Source organism: Hyperolius riggenbachi, chromosome 6 (assembly GCF_040937935.1).
Source record: "Hyperolius riggenbachi isolate aHypRig1 chromosome 6, aHypRig1.pri, whole genome shotgun sequence".
NCBI lineage: Eukaryota > Metazoa > Chordata > Amphibia > Anura > Hyperoliidae > Hyperolius > Hyperolius riggenbachi.
Window position 1 is genome coordinate 169,819,281 of NC_090651.1, and position 18,723 is coordinate 169,838,003.

The 18,723-nt window shown below is 47.6% G+C and overlaps 1 protein-coding gene across 2 annotated transcripts in view; it reads right to left on the bottom strand.

The window, feature by feature from the left end:
- Nucleotides 1-18,723, bottom strand: part of L3MBTL2 (L3MBTL histone methyl-lysine binding protein 2) — a 336,131-nt gene that overhangs the window by 243,667 nt on the left and 73,741 nt on the right. For both annotated transcript variants that reach the window (XR_011022081.1, XM_068240208.1), the window contains exon 4: nt 385-508. Coding sequence is in view for 1 of the 2 variants with exons in the window: in XM_068240208.1 (XP_068096309.1) it covers nt 385-508 (124 nt within the window). In the remaining variant the exon portion in view is untranslated. The remainder of the gene's footprint in view (nt 1-384; nt 509-18,723) is intronic.

Sequence of the window (18,723 nt, forward strand, 5' to 3'; positions counted from 1 at the left end):
TGCTCATACATGATACAATCTCGATTGTATGTACAATCTGTAAAAATCATCAATTTCACACTGGAAATCAGGTAATGTGCTGCCACTATTCTCCGACTTAAAATGAGGTAGAGACCTCAGAACTAGAAAATGTTATTTGCAACCTAACTAGCCAAACCAAGGATATACAGTAGTTAATGTTAATCAATTAGCTGGCAAATGCTAATTAACCAGCAGTTAGAGGCTACATTTCCATTACTCCCTGGGTTAGTGGAGATGGAGTATAGTAAGTAAATTGTTTGCCCCTGACTACTTACCATATTGAAAACGTTGGTGAAGGTAGTACAAGTCAAACTCATGCAACAATACATAGCAAAAACATGCTATCTTATCAAAGCGTCTTACCTTCTGCTCCAGTAAATGTACCATCTGACAGCTGATTTGACTTCTGAGAATGGAGGAACACGCCAGTTTTAGTAGACAAGGAGACTTTGTGCAATACTGTTGCCTTCTTTGTAGGTGGTTTACCCTAAAGGCAAAACAAACAATCTCTGTTAAATGATGTAGTCTCTATATCGTATTTTTGTAAATTTAAAATTCTGCTGGGTAATGTGTAACCTTAGGTGAAGAAAAAAAAATCACAGATACAAAACATAAAGGTCCTGTGACATCTAGGATTCACAAACTTGAAAAATATATTGACCACAATTTAACTAAAGCCAGATGTCTCATAGCAATTAAGTGGGAGAATGAGTTCATTCCTATCATGTCTGAGCTACTGACACACCTACAGTAGAGGCCTGCGCAGGTCTACTTTTTGTTGACCTGCACCCACAGCACTCAACCCACAACCTGCTTTACTGGTGAATCTGATACCTGCACCAGACCTGAAAGCCTCCAGACCGGAAACCCAGCCCGCTTTTTCCATTTTCTTCTAACATACACATTGGAAGTCTCATTGGAATGCTGTAAACTAAAGAAAACTTATTTTTATACACAAATCAAAGCAAAAGAAGTGTTTTGCAGAATTAAATCAATAAAAAATAAAAAGCCTACATTTTTTGCGCAGGAAGATCTGACAAGCACCTTGTGACAAACTACTAGAGGTTTCTGGAGGTGAATACACTGTGAGCAAAGTAAACATTTAAGATTGGTTGGTGTGCCCATACATGATACAATCTCAATTGTATGTACAATCGGTAAAATAAAGTTATCAATTTTGCACTGGAAATCAAGGTAATTTGCTGCCACCACTTTCCGGATTGAAACAAGGCGAAGAGACATCAGCTAGCTATTTCTTGAAGGAACCAAATGGCTATTGATAACCTAGCTAATAAATCAACAATATCTAAAAATAAGACAATGCGGTAGTGTTTCTCTCCTTGAGCCCAGAGTTCTAACATGGATCAGAATAATCAGGTAACAAGGGCAAAAACTAAAATGATTACATTGTTAGTTTTATTATACTGTAAAACTATATTTTCTGAAAGTAAAGCTCACAGCTGCAGAGGTGGAGGTGTTGCCCTGGCCGCCGCAATGCACACTGGGAGACGTAGTGCATTAATATGACTACATCTCCCGGCCAGGAGATGAGGTCACATTAATGTACTACATCTCTGGCTTGCAGTCAAGGCTCATACAGTGCTGCCCATAATTATTCATACCCCTGGCAAATTGACTTAAAAGTTACTTTTATTCAACCAGCAAGTAATTTTTTGACGGGAAATGACATAGGTGTCTCCCAAGACGATGTACAAGAGGCATTATTATGGGATGGGGGGGACATTTCTCAGCTTTTATTTACATTTGAGCAAAAAGTGTCCAGTCCAACATTATTCATACCCTTCACAAACTGTCACACTGTGTGGGACAATCCAATGTTCTATTCCATTCCAAATAGTTCAAGCTGTTCTAAAGCATCCTAATTACCCTGATTAATTGGGAACAGCTGTTTTAATCAACTCAACAGGTGAAAAACAGCAGCTCTCTACAGTTGGTTTGTGGATAGTCATGGCTAAGACAAAGGAGCTAAGTGAGGACCTGTGGCTGCGCATTGTGGCTTCCCACAAGTCAAGAAAGTTCTAAAGGGCCATTTTCAAGTTCCAGTGGCTACAGTGCAAAAGTATTATTTAAAAAAATACAAAATGTTCTGCACTGTGGAAAATCTCAGATAACGTGGTTGGAAGCCAAAAGTGACACCTGTGCTGGCTAGGAGGATAGTGAGAGAGGTGAAAAAAAGCAAGGATCACCACCAAGGCCATCCTGGTGAATCTGGGCTCTACTGGTGGCAATGTCTCAAGGCAAACAATCCAACAGACACTGCACACTGCTGGGTTCCACGGATGCAGACCAAGGAAGACGCCACTTCTCCAGATAAGGCACACAAAAGCTTGCTTGGCCTTTGCAAATGCTCATCTGGACAAACTGCAGACTTCCCATACCACTACTTCCCCCCTTGACCCCATTCCTTCTGATTTACTCCAGCCTCACTTCACGGAATTGGCCCCAGTCCTCACTACCCTGTTCAACCTCTCCCTATCCACAGGCACCTTCCCCTCAGACTTCAAGCAGGCCACTGTACTACCCCTGCTCAAGAAACCCTCACTCGACCGCTCGCTACCCTTCAACTACCGTCCTATCTCCCTCCTTCCCTTTGCCTCAAAACTCCTTGAGCGTCTGGTTCACAAACGCCTGACCCAGTACCTCAATGCCAACTCACTGCTAGACCCACTCCAATCTGGATTTCGGCCTGCCCACTCAACCGAAAATGCTCTCACCAAAGTGGTCAACAACCTTGCCTTAGCTAAAGCTGAAGGTAAATACTCCATTCTCCTCCTCCTTGACCTGTCAGCAGCTTTTGACCCAGTAGATCATCCCCTACTCCTCCAGTCCCTCCGGTCCTTGGGCATTCACGATCTCACCCTGTCCTGGCTTTCATCCTACCTCTCCAACCGCTCCTTCACGACCGCCTTCAATGAGTCCTTGTCCACCCCCAACCACCTCTCGGTGGGAGTCCCCCAAGGTTCGGTCCTTGGCCCCCTACTGTTCACCCTATACACATCCTCCATTGGCAAGGTTATCTCCTCCATGGGTTTTAACTATCATCTGTATGCAGATGACACCCAGATCTACCTTCACACCCCTGACATATCCACCACCACCATGGACAAGGTCTCCTTCTGCCTATTAGCCATCTCCTCCAGAATGTTCCTGAAACTAAATCTAGACAAAACAGAATTTATGATCTTCCCAACCCGGCCATCCACGAACCTCCCAGATGCGCATGTCACTGTTAACCACACTACCATTCGCCCTACCTCTCAAGCCCGCTGTCTGGGTGTCACCCTGGACTCTGCACTCTCCTTCACTTCCCACATCCAAAACCTCACAAAGTCCTGCAACTTCCACCTTCGTAACATCTGTAAGATTCGCCCTTTCCTGACCTCTGCCACCACTAAACTCCTCATCCATGCCCTCATAATTTCCCGCCTTGACTACTGCAATGCCCTGCTGTCTGGTCTCCCTATGACCCGAACAGCCCCACTGCAGTCCATCATGAATGCGGCAGCCAGAATTATCCACTGCTCCCATCGCTTCACCACGGCAGATCCCCTCCTAGAATCCCTCCACTGGCTTCCTATCCAGTCCAGAATCAGATTCAAGATACTGTGTCTGACCTACAAATCTGTCCACAAAACCTGTCCAACTTACATTTCCGATCTTACTCAGAGGTACACACCTAGCTGCTCACTCCGCTCTTCCAATGAACTTCGCCAAACCGCCCCCCGCATCACCCAGTCCCATGCACGCCTTCAGGACTTCTCAAGAGCTGCTCCAACACTATGGAACTCCCTACCTCCACCTATGGAACTCCCTACCTCCACCCATTAGGGCAGCCCCCTCCAACATCTTCAAAAAAGCCCTCAAAACTCACCTTTTCACTCTGGCCTACTACCCCTCACAAGTGCTCTAAACCTACAGCTGGACTCTGGTCCCCTACCATTTGTGTCCTTACCTCTCCCTCTAGATTGTAAGCCTTTGGGCAGGGTCCTCCTCCTTTTGTGTCCTACCTGATCTTGCACCTCCATTACTGTGAACTCATGCTATGCATCTGAGTGAACCTAACTTGCCTAATATCCATGCTCCATCCAGTGACTGACTAAGCATTACCTGGTACTCATACTATGGTGTGTGATCTGTTTTTCTTGTATTCCTGTATTGCCATATTGCTGCATGTCACCCCTAAATATTGTCTGTAACCTAAAGTAATGTTCAGCGCTGCGTAATATGTTGGCGCTTTATAAATACAATAAATAAATAATAAATAAAGAAGACTATTTGGTCATAATGATGTTTCCTTCATAAAAAGGAAAAAAGGAGAAGCCTTCAACTCAAATAATACCATCCCCATTGTCAAACATGGTGGGAACCTAATGCTTTGGGGGTGTTTTTCAGCCAATGGACCAGGGAACCTAATCACAGCAAACAGCACCAAGAAAAAAAGAGTAATACATGAGGATTCTCAACGACAACATAAGGCAGTCTGCAGAGAACCTTGGCCTTGGGCACCAGTGGACATTTTAGCATGAAAATGACCCAAAACACACAGCAAAAATGGTGAAGAAATTGTTAGCAGACAATAATAATAGCAGTATTTGTATAGCGCCTTTCTCCTGTCGGACTCAAGGCGCTTGCGAGGCAGCCACTAGAGCGCACTCAGTAGGCAGTAGCAGTGTTAAGGAGACTTGCCCAAGAAACTCCTTACTGAAATAAGTGCTGGCTTACTGAACAGGCAGAGCTGAGATTTGAACCCAGGTCGCCTGTGTCAGAGGCAGAGCCCTTAACCATTACACTATCCAGCCAGCAACAACATTAACGTTTTGGAGTGGACCAGCCAGAGTGCTGACTTGAATGAATCCAACTGAGAATCTGTGGAGGGAGCTAAATATCAGGGTGATGGCAAGAAGACCCTCCAATCTGAAAGATTTGGAGCTCATTGCTAAAGATGAATGGGCAAAAATACCTGTGGAGACATGCAAAAAGCTGGTCTGAAATTATAGGATGCGTTTGATTACTGTAATAGCCAATAAAGGCTTTTCTCTTGATTATTGAGAAGTGTATGAATCATTTCGGACTAGACACGTTTTGCTGTAATGTAAATAAAACCTGAGAAATGTCTATTTTCCACAATAATGCATCTTGTACATCATTTTATTATCTTTTGGGAGACACCTATGTCATTTCCTATCCAAAAATTACTTGCTGGTTGAATAAGAGTAACTTTAAGTCAAAATTTGCCAGGTGTATGAGTAACTATGGGCAGCACTGTATAAACAATTTTCAGATGTTAGGGAGCATACACACACACACACACATACACTCTTGATTGTCAAATTTTACCACTTCCATGTAGAATGAGGGCCAACAGATTATGAATATATCAGATTGTGTAATTAAAGTGAACCTGAGGCGAGAGGTATAGGGAGGTTTCCTTCTAAACAATATAAGTTGCCTGGCAGCCCTGCTGATCTTTTTGGCTGCATGTAGTGTCTGAATAACACCAGAAACAAGCATGCAGCTAATCTTGTCAGATTTGACAATAATGTCAGAAACACCTGATCTGCTGCATGCTTGTTCAGGGTCTATGGCTAAAAGTATTAGAGGCAGAGGATCAGCAGAGCTGCCAGGCAACTGGTATTGCTTAAAAGGAAATAAATATGTCAGCCTCCATATAACTCTCACCTCGGGTACACTTTAAAGTGGTATGAAACCCAGCATTTCTTCTTTGCTCTAAGGCCTGGTGCACACCAAAACCCGCTAGAAGATCCGCAAAATGCTAGCAGATTTTGAAACGCTTTTTCTTCTTTTTCTGTAGCGTTTCAGCTAGCATTTTGCATTTTTGGGAAGTGTTTTTGGTGTAGTAGATTTCATATATTGTTACAGCAAAGCTGTTACTAAACAGCTTCTGTAACAAAAACGCCTGCAAAACCGCTCTGAACTGCCGTTTTTTAGAGCGGTTTGCGTTTTTCCTATACTTAACATTGGAGGCAGAAACGCCTCCGCAATCCAAAAAAATGCCTCACCCCGGGAGTATGAGTTTCTGCAAAACGCCTCCCGCTCTGGTGTGAACCACCCCATTGAGATACATTGACCAAGCGTATCCGTATCCGCAGCCGCAAGCAGCTGCAAAAACCCCGCTGGGTGTGCACCAGCCCTCAAAGATTATTTACAGCATATAATATACTACCACTTTTTTTTTAGCAGAACAGCAGTCAAACAGTTAACAGAGGACTAAAGGAAGCCCTACAGCTAGTAATTCTGATTCCATTGACAAAGCGATCGACTTTATTAAGGAATCGACTTCACTATGGTTGATCGAAAGTCGTTCAACTAGTGACCCACACACTGCAAACGATACCCTTTGCAATTCACATTCAATCTGACCGATGTTGTGTCTCCATGCTCTGAATGTAAAAATCGATTCAGAGTCAATGGAATGACATGTGAACAGTAGCCGATTCCTGTGTGATTGATGGATAGCTTGCATCCTGCTCGATCAACTAAGCTGGTCGATTTGACATGAAATCAGACACTTTTCATCGCTTGGGAATTCTGGAACACACTCAATTCTCTCTCGAATCTATATAATATTTGAATCGAATGGTCGATCATACAGCCAAATCGCTAGATGTATGGCTACCCCTTTACTTTTTCAATAGAAAGCTCCCTGCAGGAAGATCCGCATCCGAACAGGTGATAACATTATCTTGTGTTTACTTAATTGTAGCAAGAGAGGTATGTAAACATTCCCTGGCAGTGCTGAAACTCATTCTAACTTGTGCAGATCAGCAGACAGCTCAGAAATAATCACTGAGCACATTACATTATATAAATACTGTAGCTATGAATAAAGTGCAATGGCAGCTTTCAGAGCAAATAAACTGTACTTTGGGAACTTGTCATTTCTAAATGAATAATACTTGTGCACAAAAGCAAATATGATAACTGTATGGGTTATAAAAAGTAGGAAAACACATTTTTATTGAATATTATCAGAGTCAGAGTTTAATACCGCTTCGAGCTCTAATAATACATGGATGTGGCAAAATTGGTAAATCCAGATTCTTTGTGAGTGCATATGTATCCTTAGAGCAATTACTTCTGTTAGAACCTTTCTTTGTTAATGATGAGCTACTTTCCACCAGAGAAATATAATTTGTAACATTAGGTATTAGCAGCATTAGTAAATCAGAACTTGCACATAGGGATACATACGTACATCCAATTTTGATTGGCCAACTTTACCACCCCATGTAGCATCAGGCTTTGAAAACCATGAACAAATCTCATACTACATGGGAGAGGTAAAATTAGCGGATTATTGGCCAATCTAAATTTATTACAGTACAAGCAAAAGAAAACAGCAGCACAAACATCAACTGTTTCACTTTTTAAATAGTTTTTTCTCCATTTTACATGCACTTGAGTTAATAAATCTTCCCCATTGTATTGTACCTGTCTGACGGTAAAAGTCTATGTTGCAGTCAAAAATAGCAGCGCCAGCAGGGTCCTCTTGTAGCCTTCACAGTACCTTTAAACATAAGCAGAGACAAAGAGGGGAGCCCTCATAGCAAGTAACCAAAAGTAACCAAGTAACGCCTTATCACAACACCCTTGTGCTCAAAAAGGTTAGCTGAAGTGATCAAGGCTACCACCAATAGATCAGGGGGAAAACACACTCGTCTCCCCCCCCCCCCCCCCCCCGTTTCACCCTGCTCACCAGATAGCTGCTTGGGTATGTGGCATATCAAATCCCAGACGGTTTCTAGAGAGTATAGACAAAACAGCCTTGCATAGTGTAAAACAGTTTAATAAGGCACCCAAGGCCCCCTTTTAAAATCCACGTACATAAAAGTTTCTTGTATCAAAGCATTTCATAGTTGCACATCCAGGAACAGCTCCGGTCGCCTCCTCCGCGTCCCCGGCCAGTATCCTGTATACAGCGTGCGTGCGTCTCCTAAGCTCCGCCCTACGCGTTTCGTCACGGCTTGTGACTCATCAGGGGCTGGAGTACGCACGCGCCCTACCGCATTAAATATGCGTAACCACTCCCACTCCTCGCGATCCGGCCACTAGATCTGAGCACTGACTAAGGCCTGGATAGCGTAAGAGGCGGCCGGCTCACAGAATCTCGCATCCCCTGCATACCTCCCTACCCACTCTCCCTCCCCATTCGCCACACACATATACAACTCTACCACGTCGTCAGATTCACTCACCCACTCCTCCCACATAATAAGGCTGCTTAAAATAACAAAATAAAATCATCTATTTAAGACAATCTGAACCCTCAACAGAGTATTGGCTGAGAACTATACTAGACATATATCACCTCCTAGATCAGTCAAATGCCTAATTACACTTATATATAGAGCAGAATACTAGTCCACATCCTATGAACCCATTAGCACACAGTAGCAGAGTACCCAATTGGGCAAGTTTGATACACTCCTCCCATCTGTGTTATCAAGTCTCCCCTCCCAATACATACACTGACATATGTACTCGCTAGACCACTTGTCCAAGCATTAAGTACCTTAGTCATTAGATAGAAAGCAATTCATGTCCACCTCTATATTGAGGCCCTGCGGGGTTAGGGATTGTAACTTATAGATCCATTTGGTTTCTAGCTTGCACAGTTCTCGTAACCTGTTACACCCCCTCCAGTGTGCTTCTAATTTTTCAATTCCGCAGAATTGCATATCAGTTGGACTGCAGGCATGTTGTTTTTTGAAATGGGCAGAGACACTGTGGTTTTCATGGCTATTCTTGGTCTTTTATATATGCTCTCCTATTCTTTCCCTCACTTCACGTGTAGTACGTTGTTACACTCACCATGGCGGCCATCTGCAGCGTCCCAGTAGATTATCGCGTGTGCGCACGCGTAGGGCCTCATTGGCATAAACTTTGTTGTTCTGAGCGGCGCGCGGCGTGGCGCGCAGTGCGCATGCGCACAAGATGCTGCGCGCGCATTAGGCCGCGCGCGTGCGCAGTAGCGGCAGGCGCGCGTACGCATGTGCGCGCGCACGCGCAAACGGAGGCACACGTTCTGCGCATGTGCAGAGCGTTAATTCTGGCGCCAATCTAGGGTATATAAGCAGCACTGCCCTTAGATGCAGTGCTGCTCGTTCTGACAGCTTGTCTCCCTGTTGGTGAACCTTGTTCCTGCTTACTGATCCTGATCTTCCGCTGTGACCTTTGGCTTGTGACCCCGACTACTGCTTGATCTCTGCCGGCCTCGACTTCTGCTCTGCCTACTGGATATTCTCTGTCTGCTGCCTGCCCCGACCCCTGGCTTGTGACCCCGACCACCGTTGATCTCCGCCTGCCCCGACCACTGGCTTGTTATCTCGACTTCAGCATACTCCACCTGCCTTGGAATCTCCAGCCTCCCTCGGACCAAGTCTACTCCACAATCAGTGTCACCTGTTCTCCCGACCACTCGCTGAGGCAATCCCAGTAGTGACCTGGTAGGGCACTAGGCAGCGAAGCTCCACATCCCCCTCCTGGGGTTGTGGTCCTGCACTCCCCTCAAGGGAGTGTGGGTGAAGACCCGTGGTCACCTAGACTCCACTACTGGGTAACGCCTCTTCCTTCGTGGGAGGGTCAACAGGGACTGAAGAGAATCCTAACAGTAACGAGCAGCCAAGATGGACACTGGTGGAACTCGTTCTCCCGTGGAGATTCTTTATGACCTTGTGACACAACTACGTGTTTCTATGGATGAAGTCCAGAAGGGTTATCAGGAGATCCGGGACCAACTCCGAGGTACTGGGCCTGTTGCTGATGCCGCTGCAGTCCCTCCTGCTGTGCCCGCGGCTGTCCCGGTGGTTCCTCCCCCAGTCGGAGAGGGTGCAGTTGCTGCTCCTCCTGAACCTCGTTTACCTCTGCCTGAACGTTTCTCAGGGGATCGCTCCAAATTCCGATGGTTTCAAAGTGCCTGCCGTCTGCATTTTTCCCTGTTACCTAGGACTTTTGCCAGTGAAGAAATCAAGGTAGGAGCTGTGATATCCCTTCTTCAAGGGGAACCCCAGGCGTGGGCCCTTCGTTTGGTGGAGCAACGTCACCCAGCACTACTAAGCCTTGATTTGTTCTTTGAGACCATGGCAGAGATCTATGATGACCCCGGTAGAGCCGCTTCTGCGGAGAGCGCCCTCCAGTCCCTTCGGCAGGGCAGAAGACCAGTCGAGGATTATGTGTTGGAGTTCCGCCGCTGGGAAGCGGATGTCTCGTGGAACGATTCTGCCCTAAGGTTCCAGTTTCGGCAGGGACTCTCTGACACCCTTAAAGACGAGCTGGCCCGGGTGGGGGTTCCGGATTCTCTTAAGGATCTCATCCAGCTGGCTATACAGATCGACAGACGCCTCAGAGAGCGACGTTCCGAAAGGGCCGGAGCTCCTCGACCAGCTTGGAGTCTACCCAGCCCGAGACCTGTTGTTATCCCTCCACCGTCCATTTCCCCTGGTTTGGACGAGCCCGAGCCTATGCAGATAGGTCTAGCCCGGCCCGCTCTCTCGCTGGAGGAAAGACAGCGTCGAAGATCTGCCAATCTGTGCTTATATTGTGGAGCTTCTGGGCACTTCCGGATCAACTGCCCGATCAGACCACCTGGTGAGCTTGACTTTTTAATATGTGCAAGTGGTTCTCCTGCTCCCCCGCTTGCCTCCTCTCATATTCCGCTCACTCTCTCGTTACAGGGCCCCCAAGGAAGGAGCGTTATGATTAAAGCCATCGTGGACTCTGGAGCCTGCTCATGTTTCTTGGACATCCAGTTGGCGCAACAGCTCCAGCTCCCTACCTGCCGTAAGCGCCAACCCCTGGTCATCCAGTTGGCAGATGGATCTGCCATTGGTTCCGGTCCTATTACCACTGAAACCCTGCCACTTCTGGTTACCATTCAAGAGGAACATCAGGAATATCTGAGTTTTGATCTGTTGCCTTCTCCTTTATTTCCAGTGATCCTTGGAATGCCGTGGCTAAAAACTCATAACCCTGCTGTCAATTGGGTCTCTCATGAAGTCGCATTCCAGTCAGATTATTGTCTGCGTTCCTGCTTCCCTCGTGCAGGAACTTTGTTCTGTATGAACTCTCCCCAGAGAGACATTATTCCTGCAGTCTACCATGATTTCCTGGATGTATTCGACAAATCCAAAGCAGATGCCTTACCTCCGCACCGATCCTATGACTGCCCCATTGATCTTCAACCAGGAGCTCCCATTCCCTTCGGAAGAACGTACCCTTTATCCGAGCCCGAGACTCTAGTTCTTAAGGAGTACATTCAAGAGAATCTCACCAAGGGTTTCATCCGTCCGTCTACCTCTCCTGCAGGGGCCGGAATATTCTTTGTTGAGAAGAAGGATGGTTCTTTACGGCCCTGCGTCGATTATCGGGAGCTCAATAAGATCACCATCAAGAATCGCTATCCTCTTCCATTAATGCCCGACTTGTTCCGGAGACTCCAGTCCGCCTGTATCTTTTCCAAATTGGACTTGCGTGGAGCTTACAATCTGATCAGAATCCGAGAAGGGGACGAGTGGAAGACAGCCTTTCGTTCCCGGTTTGGTCACTTTGAATATCTAGTAATGCCTTTCGGATTATGCAACGCTCCAGCTACATTCCAACATTTTGTCAACGACATCTTCAGGGACTTTATCGACCACTTCATGGTAGTATACCTGGATGACATCCTCATCTTCTCTTCATCCCTGGAAGAGCATCACCTTCATGTAAGAAGGGTTCTAGCTCGTCTCCGCGTTCATGGATTATATGCAAAGCCGGAAAAATGTGAATTCGACCAAGTTAATATACAGTTTCTAGGCCTGAAGATCTCTCCAGGAGGAGTCGAGATGGACCCTCAGAAGGTCACAGCTATCCTAGACTGGCTAACACCTGTGGATCGTAAGTCCGTCCAAAGCTTTATTGGCTTTGCTAATTTCTACAGGAAATTTATTAAGAATTTCTCCCAGATTGTGGCTCCTATCACCCAGTTGACCAGCACGGCTCGTGCGTTTAGGTGGACTCCTGCTGCTCAGTCTGCCTTCGAGAAACTGAAGTCTTGTTTCACATCCGCACCTATCTTAAAACATCCTGATCCTGCTAAGGCTTTCGTTCTGGAGGTGGACGCCTCAGAGGTCGCTGTGGGAGCTGTCTTGTCTCAGCGGTTTGGTCCAAGATCCATTCTCCACCCAGTGGCGTTCTTTTCCCGAAAACTAAACACGGCTGAAAGGAACTACGATGTTGCGGACCGGGAGCTTCTTGCCATTAAGGCCGCTTTTGAGGAATGGAGATACCTTCTAGAAGGAGCAGAGCAACCAATCCTAATCCTGACAGACCACAAGAACCTGGAATACCTACGTTCAGCCAAGAGGTTAAGACCACGTCAGGCTCGGTGGTCGCTCTTCTTTTCCAGGTTCAACTTCCACTTGACCTATCGCCCTGGGTCCAAAAACGTTAAGCCGGATGCACTATCAAGAATGTTTCAACCTGAGGCGGTACCTGATCCAGCACCCGAAACAATTCTTTCTCCACAACAGTTTCTATTATTACAGTCTAATGTCCTGGAACTCATCAAACAGGCTTCCTCTCAACTCAGTACGCCTCCGGATCTACCAAGTAAGGAAGGCCTCTATTACTTTCAGGACAAGATCTTCGTTCCTACCGACACACGTATGCTGGTTCTTCAGGCCTGCCATGACAATAAATTAGCAGGACACTTTGGGGTTCACAGGACACAGGAACTCTTACAAAGAAAGTTTTGGTGGCCCGAACTGGTCAAGGACTGTAAATCCTACGTTACATCCTGTGAAACATGTGCCCGCTCTAAGAATCTTCGTACCCGTCCCTGGGGCCTCTTGAACCCTCTTCCGGTCCCAACCCGGCCATGGAGCGACATCGCAATGGATTTTATAGTGGATCTACCCCCTTCAGAGGGATTCACAACTATTCTGGTCGTGGTGGATCGCTTTTCTAAAATGGCCCACTTTCTTCCGTTGAAACAAGTTCCCTCAGCCGCAGAGACTGCCCGAGTTTTTATCCAAGAAATAGTGCGACTTCATGGTCTGCCATCCAATATCGTGTCCGACCGGGGGTCACAATTTACTTCACGGTTTTGGCAAGAACTTTGCAAGGGTCTCCAAATCAAACTGTCCCTCTCTTCAGGGTACCATCCACAGACCAACGGTCAAACAGAGAGGACGAACCAAACATTGGAGCAATATATCCGATGCTTCACTGCTGCTTCCCAGGACGACTGGTATTCCCTGTTGGCCACCGCTGAGTTTGCCTTCAATAATTCGGTTCACTCATCCACCCATCAGTCACCATTCTTCATTAACTATGGAATACACCCCACGTTTCTGCCTGGCCTGGATGTTTCTTCTGATTGTCCGGGAGTACTGGAAAGAATTTCAAATATTAAACGGAACTTTGACATGGTTCACAGTGTTCTGCAACAGACTCAGGAAAGAAGTAAAGGGTCTGCCAATAGACACAGAAGAAGAGGACCAGACTTATCTCCTGGGGATCTAGTATGGCTTTCCACTACTAACCTTAAACTCTACTGCCCCTCTAAGAAGTTTGCTCCTAGGTTTATCGGTCCTTTTCCTGTGGTACAAAGGATCAATCCGGTAACAGTTAAATTGAATCTGCCAGCTTCACTTCGAATTCACCCGGTGTTCCATGTCTCCTGCTTAAAGAAGGTTTTACCCAACACGTTTCCCGGTCGTTCCTCTGAGCCGCCTCAACCAATTCTTGTCGAGGGGTCCGAAGAATTTGAGGTGGAGAAAATATTGGATAGCAGGCGGGTAAGAAATTCCCTGCAGTACTTGATCAAGTGGAAAGGTTTTGGAATTGAAGAGAACTCCTGGGAACCCGCTACTAATATACATGCCCCCTTACTAATAAGAAGATTTCACCAGAGATTCCCTGACAAGCCAGGTCCTAGGGGCACCCGGAGGTTGCCCCTCGGGGGGGGGCAATGTTACACTCACCATGGCGGCCATCTGCAGCGTCCCAGTAGATTATCGCGTGTGCGCACGCGTAGGGCCTCATTGGCATAAACTTTGTTGTTCTGAGCGGCGCGCGGCGTGGCGCGCAGTGCGCATGCGCACAAGATGCTGCGCGCGCATTAGGCCGCGCGCGTGCGCAGTAGCGGCAGGCGCGCGTACGCATGTGCGCGCGCACGCGCAAACGGAGGCACACGTTCTGCGCATGTGCAGAGCGTTAATTCTGGCGCCAATCTAGGGTATATAAGCAGCACTGCCCTTAGATGCAGTGCTGCTCGTTCTGACAGCTTGTCTCCCTGTTGGTGAACCTTGTTCCTGCTTACTGATCCTGATCTTCCGCTGTGACCTTTGGCTTGTGACCCCGACTACTGCTTGATCTCTGCCGGCCTCGACTTCTGCTCTGCCTACTGGATATTCTCTGTCTGCTGCCTGCCCCGACCCCTGGCTTGTGACCCCGACCACCGTTGATCTCCGCCTGCCCCGACCACTGGCTTGTTATCTCGACTTCAGCATACTCCACCTGCCTTGGAATCTCCAGCCTCCCTCGGACCAAGTCTACTCCACAATCAGTGTCACCTGTTCTCCCGACCACTCGCTGAGGCAATCCCAGTAGTGACCTGGTAGGGCACTAGGCAGCGAAGCTCCACATCCCCCTCCTGGGGTTGTGGTCCTGCACTCCCCTCAAGGGAGTGTGGGTGAAGACCCGTGGTCACCTAGACTCCACTACTGGGTAACGCCTCTTCCTTCGTGGGAGGGTCAACAGGGACTGAAGAGAATCCTAACATACGTCCTACATATTGGTATCCACATTTACACCACAGCATATATACGACATATTAAGTAGAACAAGTAATAAATGATTTTATCTTAAATTGTTGTTTGGTTACAAAAGACTCAAAGTTATATTTGACACGTTTAGTATTCGTGTTCAATTTACATCCCTGGCATCTGCCACATGGGTAGAAGCCCGGTTTCTGCCAGAGATTATCCCGCTGAATTCGCGGGGGGTCCACACAGCTAGGGACCAGTCTGTCCCTCAAGTTGGGGGCTCTGCGATATATAAATGCTGGTTTACTGGGTAGCACCCGAGATAACATTTGGTCACACATTAGTATCTGCCAATGTCTTTTAAAGATGGTTTCAACCTCTCTGTATTGTAAACTAAATTCACTTATGAAGGCAGTGCTAGGTGATTTGGTGACCGATTCCTTCTTGCCCTCAACAAGCTCATTCCTTGCCATGTCTAGTATAGTTCTCAGCCAATACTCTGCTGAGGGTTCAGATTGTCTTAAATAGATGATTTTATTTTGTTATTTTAAGCAGCCTTATTATGTGGGAGGAGTGGGTGAGTGAATCTGACGACGTGGTAGAGTTGTATATGTGTGTGGCGAATGGGGAGGGAGAGTGGGTAGGGAGGTATGCAGGGGATGCAAGATTCTGTGAGCCGGCCGCCTCTTACGCTATCCAGGCCTTAGTCAGTGCTCAGATCTAGTGGCCGGATCGCAAGGGGTGGGAGTGGTTACGCATATTTAATGCAGTAGGGTGCGTGCGTACTCCAGCCCCTGATGAGTCACAAGCCGTGACGAAACGCGTAGGGCGGAGCTTAGGAGACGCACGCACGCTGTATACAGGATACTGGCCGGGGACGCGGAGGAGGCGACCGGAGCTGTTCCTGGATGTGTAACTATGATATGCTTTGATACAAGAAATTTTTATGTACGTGGATTTTAAAAGGGGGCCTTGGGTGCCTTATTAAACTGTTTTACACTATGCAAGGCTGTTTTGTCTATACTCTCTAGAAACCGTCTGGGATTTGATATGCCACATACCCAAGCAGCTATCTGGTGAGCAGGGTGAAACGGGGGGGAGTGTGTTTTCCCCCTAATCTATTGGTGGTAGCCTTGATCACTTCAGCTAACCTTTTTGAGCACAAGGGTGTTGTGATAAGGCGTTACTTGCTATGAGGGCTCCCCTCTTTGTCTCTGCTTATGTTTAAAGGTACTGTGAAGGCTACAAGAGGACCCTGCTGGCGCTGCTATTTTTGACTGGAATGTTGCGGGAATTATCTTTCTCCTTTATAGTGTGCCGCCTGGAGCAGCGGTGATTACAGGACACTGAGCGCAGTCTCACTCGATAAGTAAAAGTCTATGTTGAACTAGTCTTGAAATATCTAGCAAACACATACCTGTGTGTGCTAGATGGCTTCAGATGTCGCTTAACTGACTAAGTAGCTCTCCTATGTGCTTCTCTGCCTGCCTTGTGCATGTGTGCCGCATCCCTCCAGCTTTATGCTGGGAATACACGAGTCGATCCGGCGGCCGATTAGCCGCCGGATCGACCTCAGCCGCGTCCCCGCTCGTCCGCGCGTGCACACGGATCGATTACAGCTCGTCCCCGCCGGCGCTTCCTTATCAGTGCTCGATTCCCTGCCTGGGATCGAGCGGGCGGGGGTCGAGCGGCTTGATCAGGCCAGCTGAATATTATCAGCTGGCCGAATCAGCTGGTCGATACACGGTACAGAAACGTACCGTGTATCCCCACGCATTAGAGAACATTCCCTGAACATTCTATAGCTCCTGTCCAATCAAATATCCAATAACAGACAGCTAGAGCTTTCTTACCACCCTTCCCCTTCTCACTGAGCATGGCCCAGTGTTACTAAGACACAGAGTTCTGGCCATCTATGAAAAACACATCTTCAATCTTACACTAGCATGTTCCCAGTTAGCCTAAAGCCGCATCTACACGGGTAGATGCGGCTCCGATCCAGCGGCTCGATTAGCCGCTGGATCGCCTCTTCCGCGTCCCCGCTCGCCGGATTCGATTCCCCGCTCGTCCCCGCCGGCGCCGCTTATCTTCCGCTCGATTCCCTGCCATTGTCCCCTCCTGGGGAACGAGCAGGGAATCGGCGGAAGCAAGATCCGTCCTGTCGGATCTTATCAATCGAGCCGCATCAGCGGCTCGATTGATAAGGAGGATCGAAGCCGCATCTACGCGTGTAGATGCGGCTTTAGGTATATACTACTTTGGGGGGAGAGGAGGTCTCAAGGAGCTTGAGAGCAGGAAGGAGTCTGCTGAGCAGCAGCAAACAAGTCAACAAGAGTTCTGCTCCTAGTATTTCTCACAGATTTTGGGAAGTAAAAGGCTCAGAATTGTCTTATGCTTGCTTTCACTACCCACAACCTGACTATCCGCAACCCGATTAAAATATATACACTGCTCAAAAAATGGGAACACATAAACAGCACAATGTAACTCCAAGTCAATCACACTTCTGTGAAATCAAACTATCCACTTAAGGTGCGTACACACGCCATACTGCCGCAAACGACAGGGTTCGTCAGACTCTTTTGCTGGGCGGACGTTCAGCCCACACGTGCTACTGTCGGCTGAACGTCCGCCCAGCGGAAGGGTCTGACAGACCTGTCGTTTATGGCGGTATTGCGTGTGTACGCGCCTTTAGGTAGCAACACTGATTGACAATCAAGTTCACATGCTGTTGTGCAAACAAAATAGACAAAAGGGAAATTGTAGGCAATTAGCAAGACATCCCAAATAAAGGAGTGGTTCTGCAGGTGGTGACCAGAGACCACTTCTGAGTTCCTATGCTTTCTGGCTGATGTTTTGGTCACTTTTGAATGCTGGCGGTGCTTTCACTCTAGCGGTAGCATGAGACGGAGTCTTCAACCCACACAAGTAACTCAGGTAGTGCAGCTCATTTAGGATGGCACATCAATGCGAGCTGTGGCAAGAAGGTTTGCTGTGTCTGTCAGCGCAGTGTCCAGAGCATGGAGGCACTACCAGGACACAGGCCAGTACATCCGGAGACGTGGAGAAGGCCGTAGGACAACAACCCAGCATCAGGACCGCTACCTCCACCTTTGTGCAAGGAGGAACATGAGGAGTACTGCTAGAGCTCTGCAAAATTACCTCCAGCGGGCCACAAACGTGCATGTGTCTGCTCAGTCAGAAACAGACTCCATGAGGGTGGTATGAGGGCCTGAAATCCACAGGTGGGGGTTGTGCTTACAGTCCAACACCATGCAGGACGTTTGGCATTTGCCATAGAACACCAAGATTAGCAAATTTGCCACTGGTGCGCTGTGCTCTTCACAGATGAAAGCATGTTCACACTGAGAACGTGACAGACAGAGTCTGGAGATGCCGCAGAGAACTTTCTGCTGCCTGCAACTTCCTCCAACATGACCAGTTTGGAAGTGGGTCAGAAATGGTGTGGGGTGGCATTTCTTTGGGGGGCTGCGCAACCCTCCATGTCCTCACCAGAGGTAGCCTGACTGCCATTAGGTACCAAGATGAGATCCTCAGACCCCTTGTGAGACCATATGCTGCTGCGGTCCTGGGTTCCTCCTAATGCAAGACAATGCTAGACCTCATGTGGCTGGAGTGTGTCAGCAGTTTCTGCAAGAAGAAGGCATTGATGCTATGGACTGGCCCACCCATTCCCCAGACCTAAATCTAATAGAGCATCTGGGATATCATGCCTCGCTCCATTTACCAATGCCACATTGCACCACAGACTGTCCAGCAGTTGGTGGATGCTTTAGTCGAGGTCTGGGAGGAGATTCCTCAGGAGACAATCTGCCACCTCATGCGTAGGCATTGCAGAGAGGTCATGCAGGCACGTGGAGGCCACACACACTACTGAGCCTCATTTTGTCTT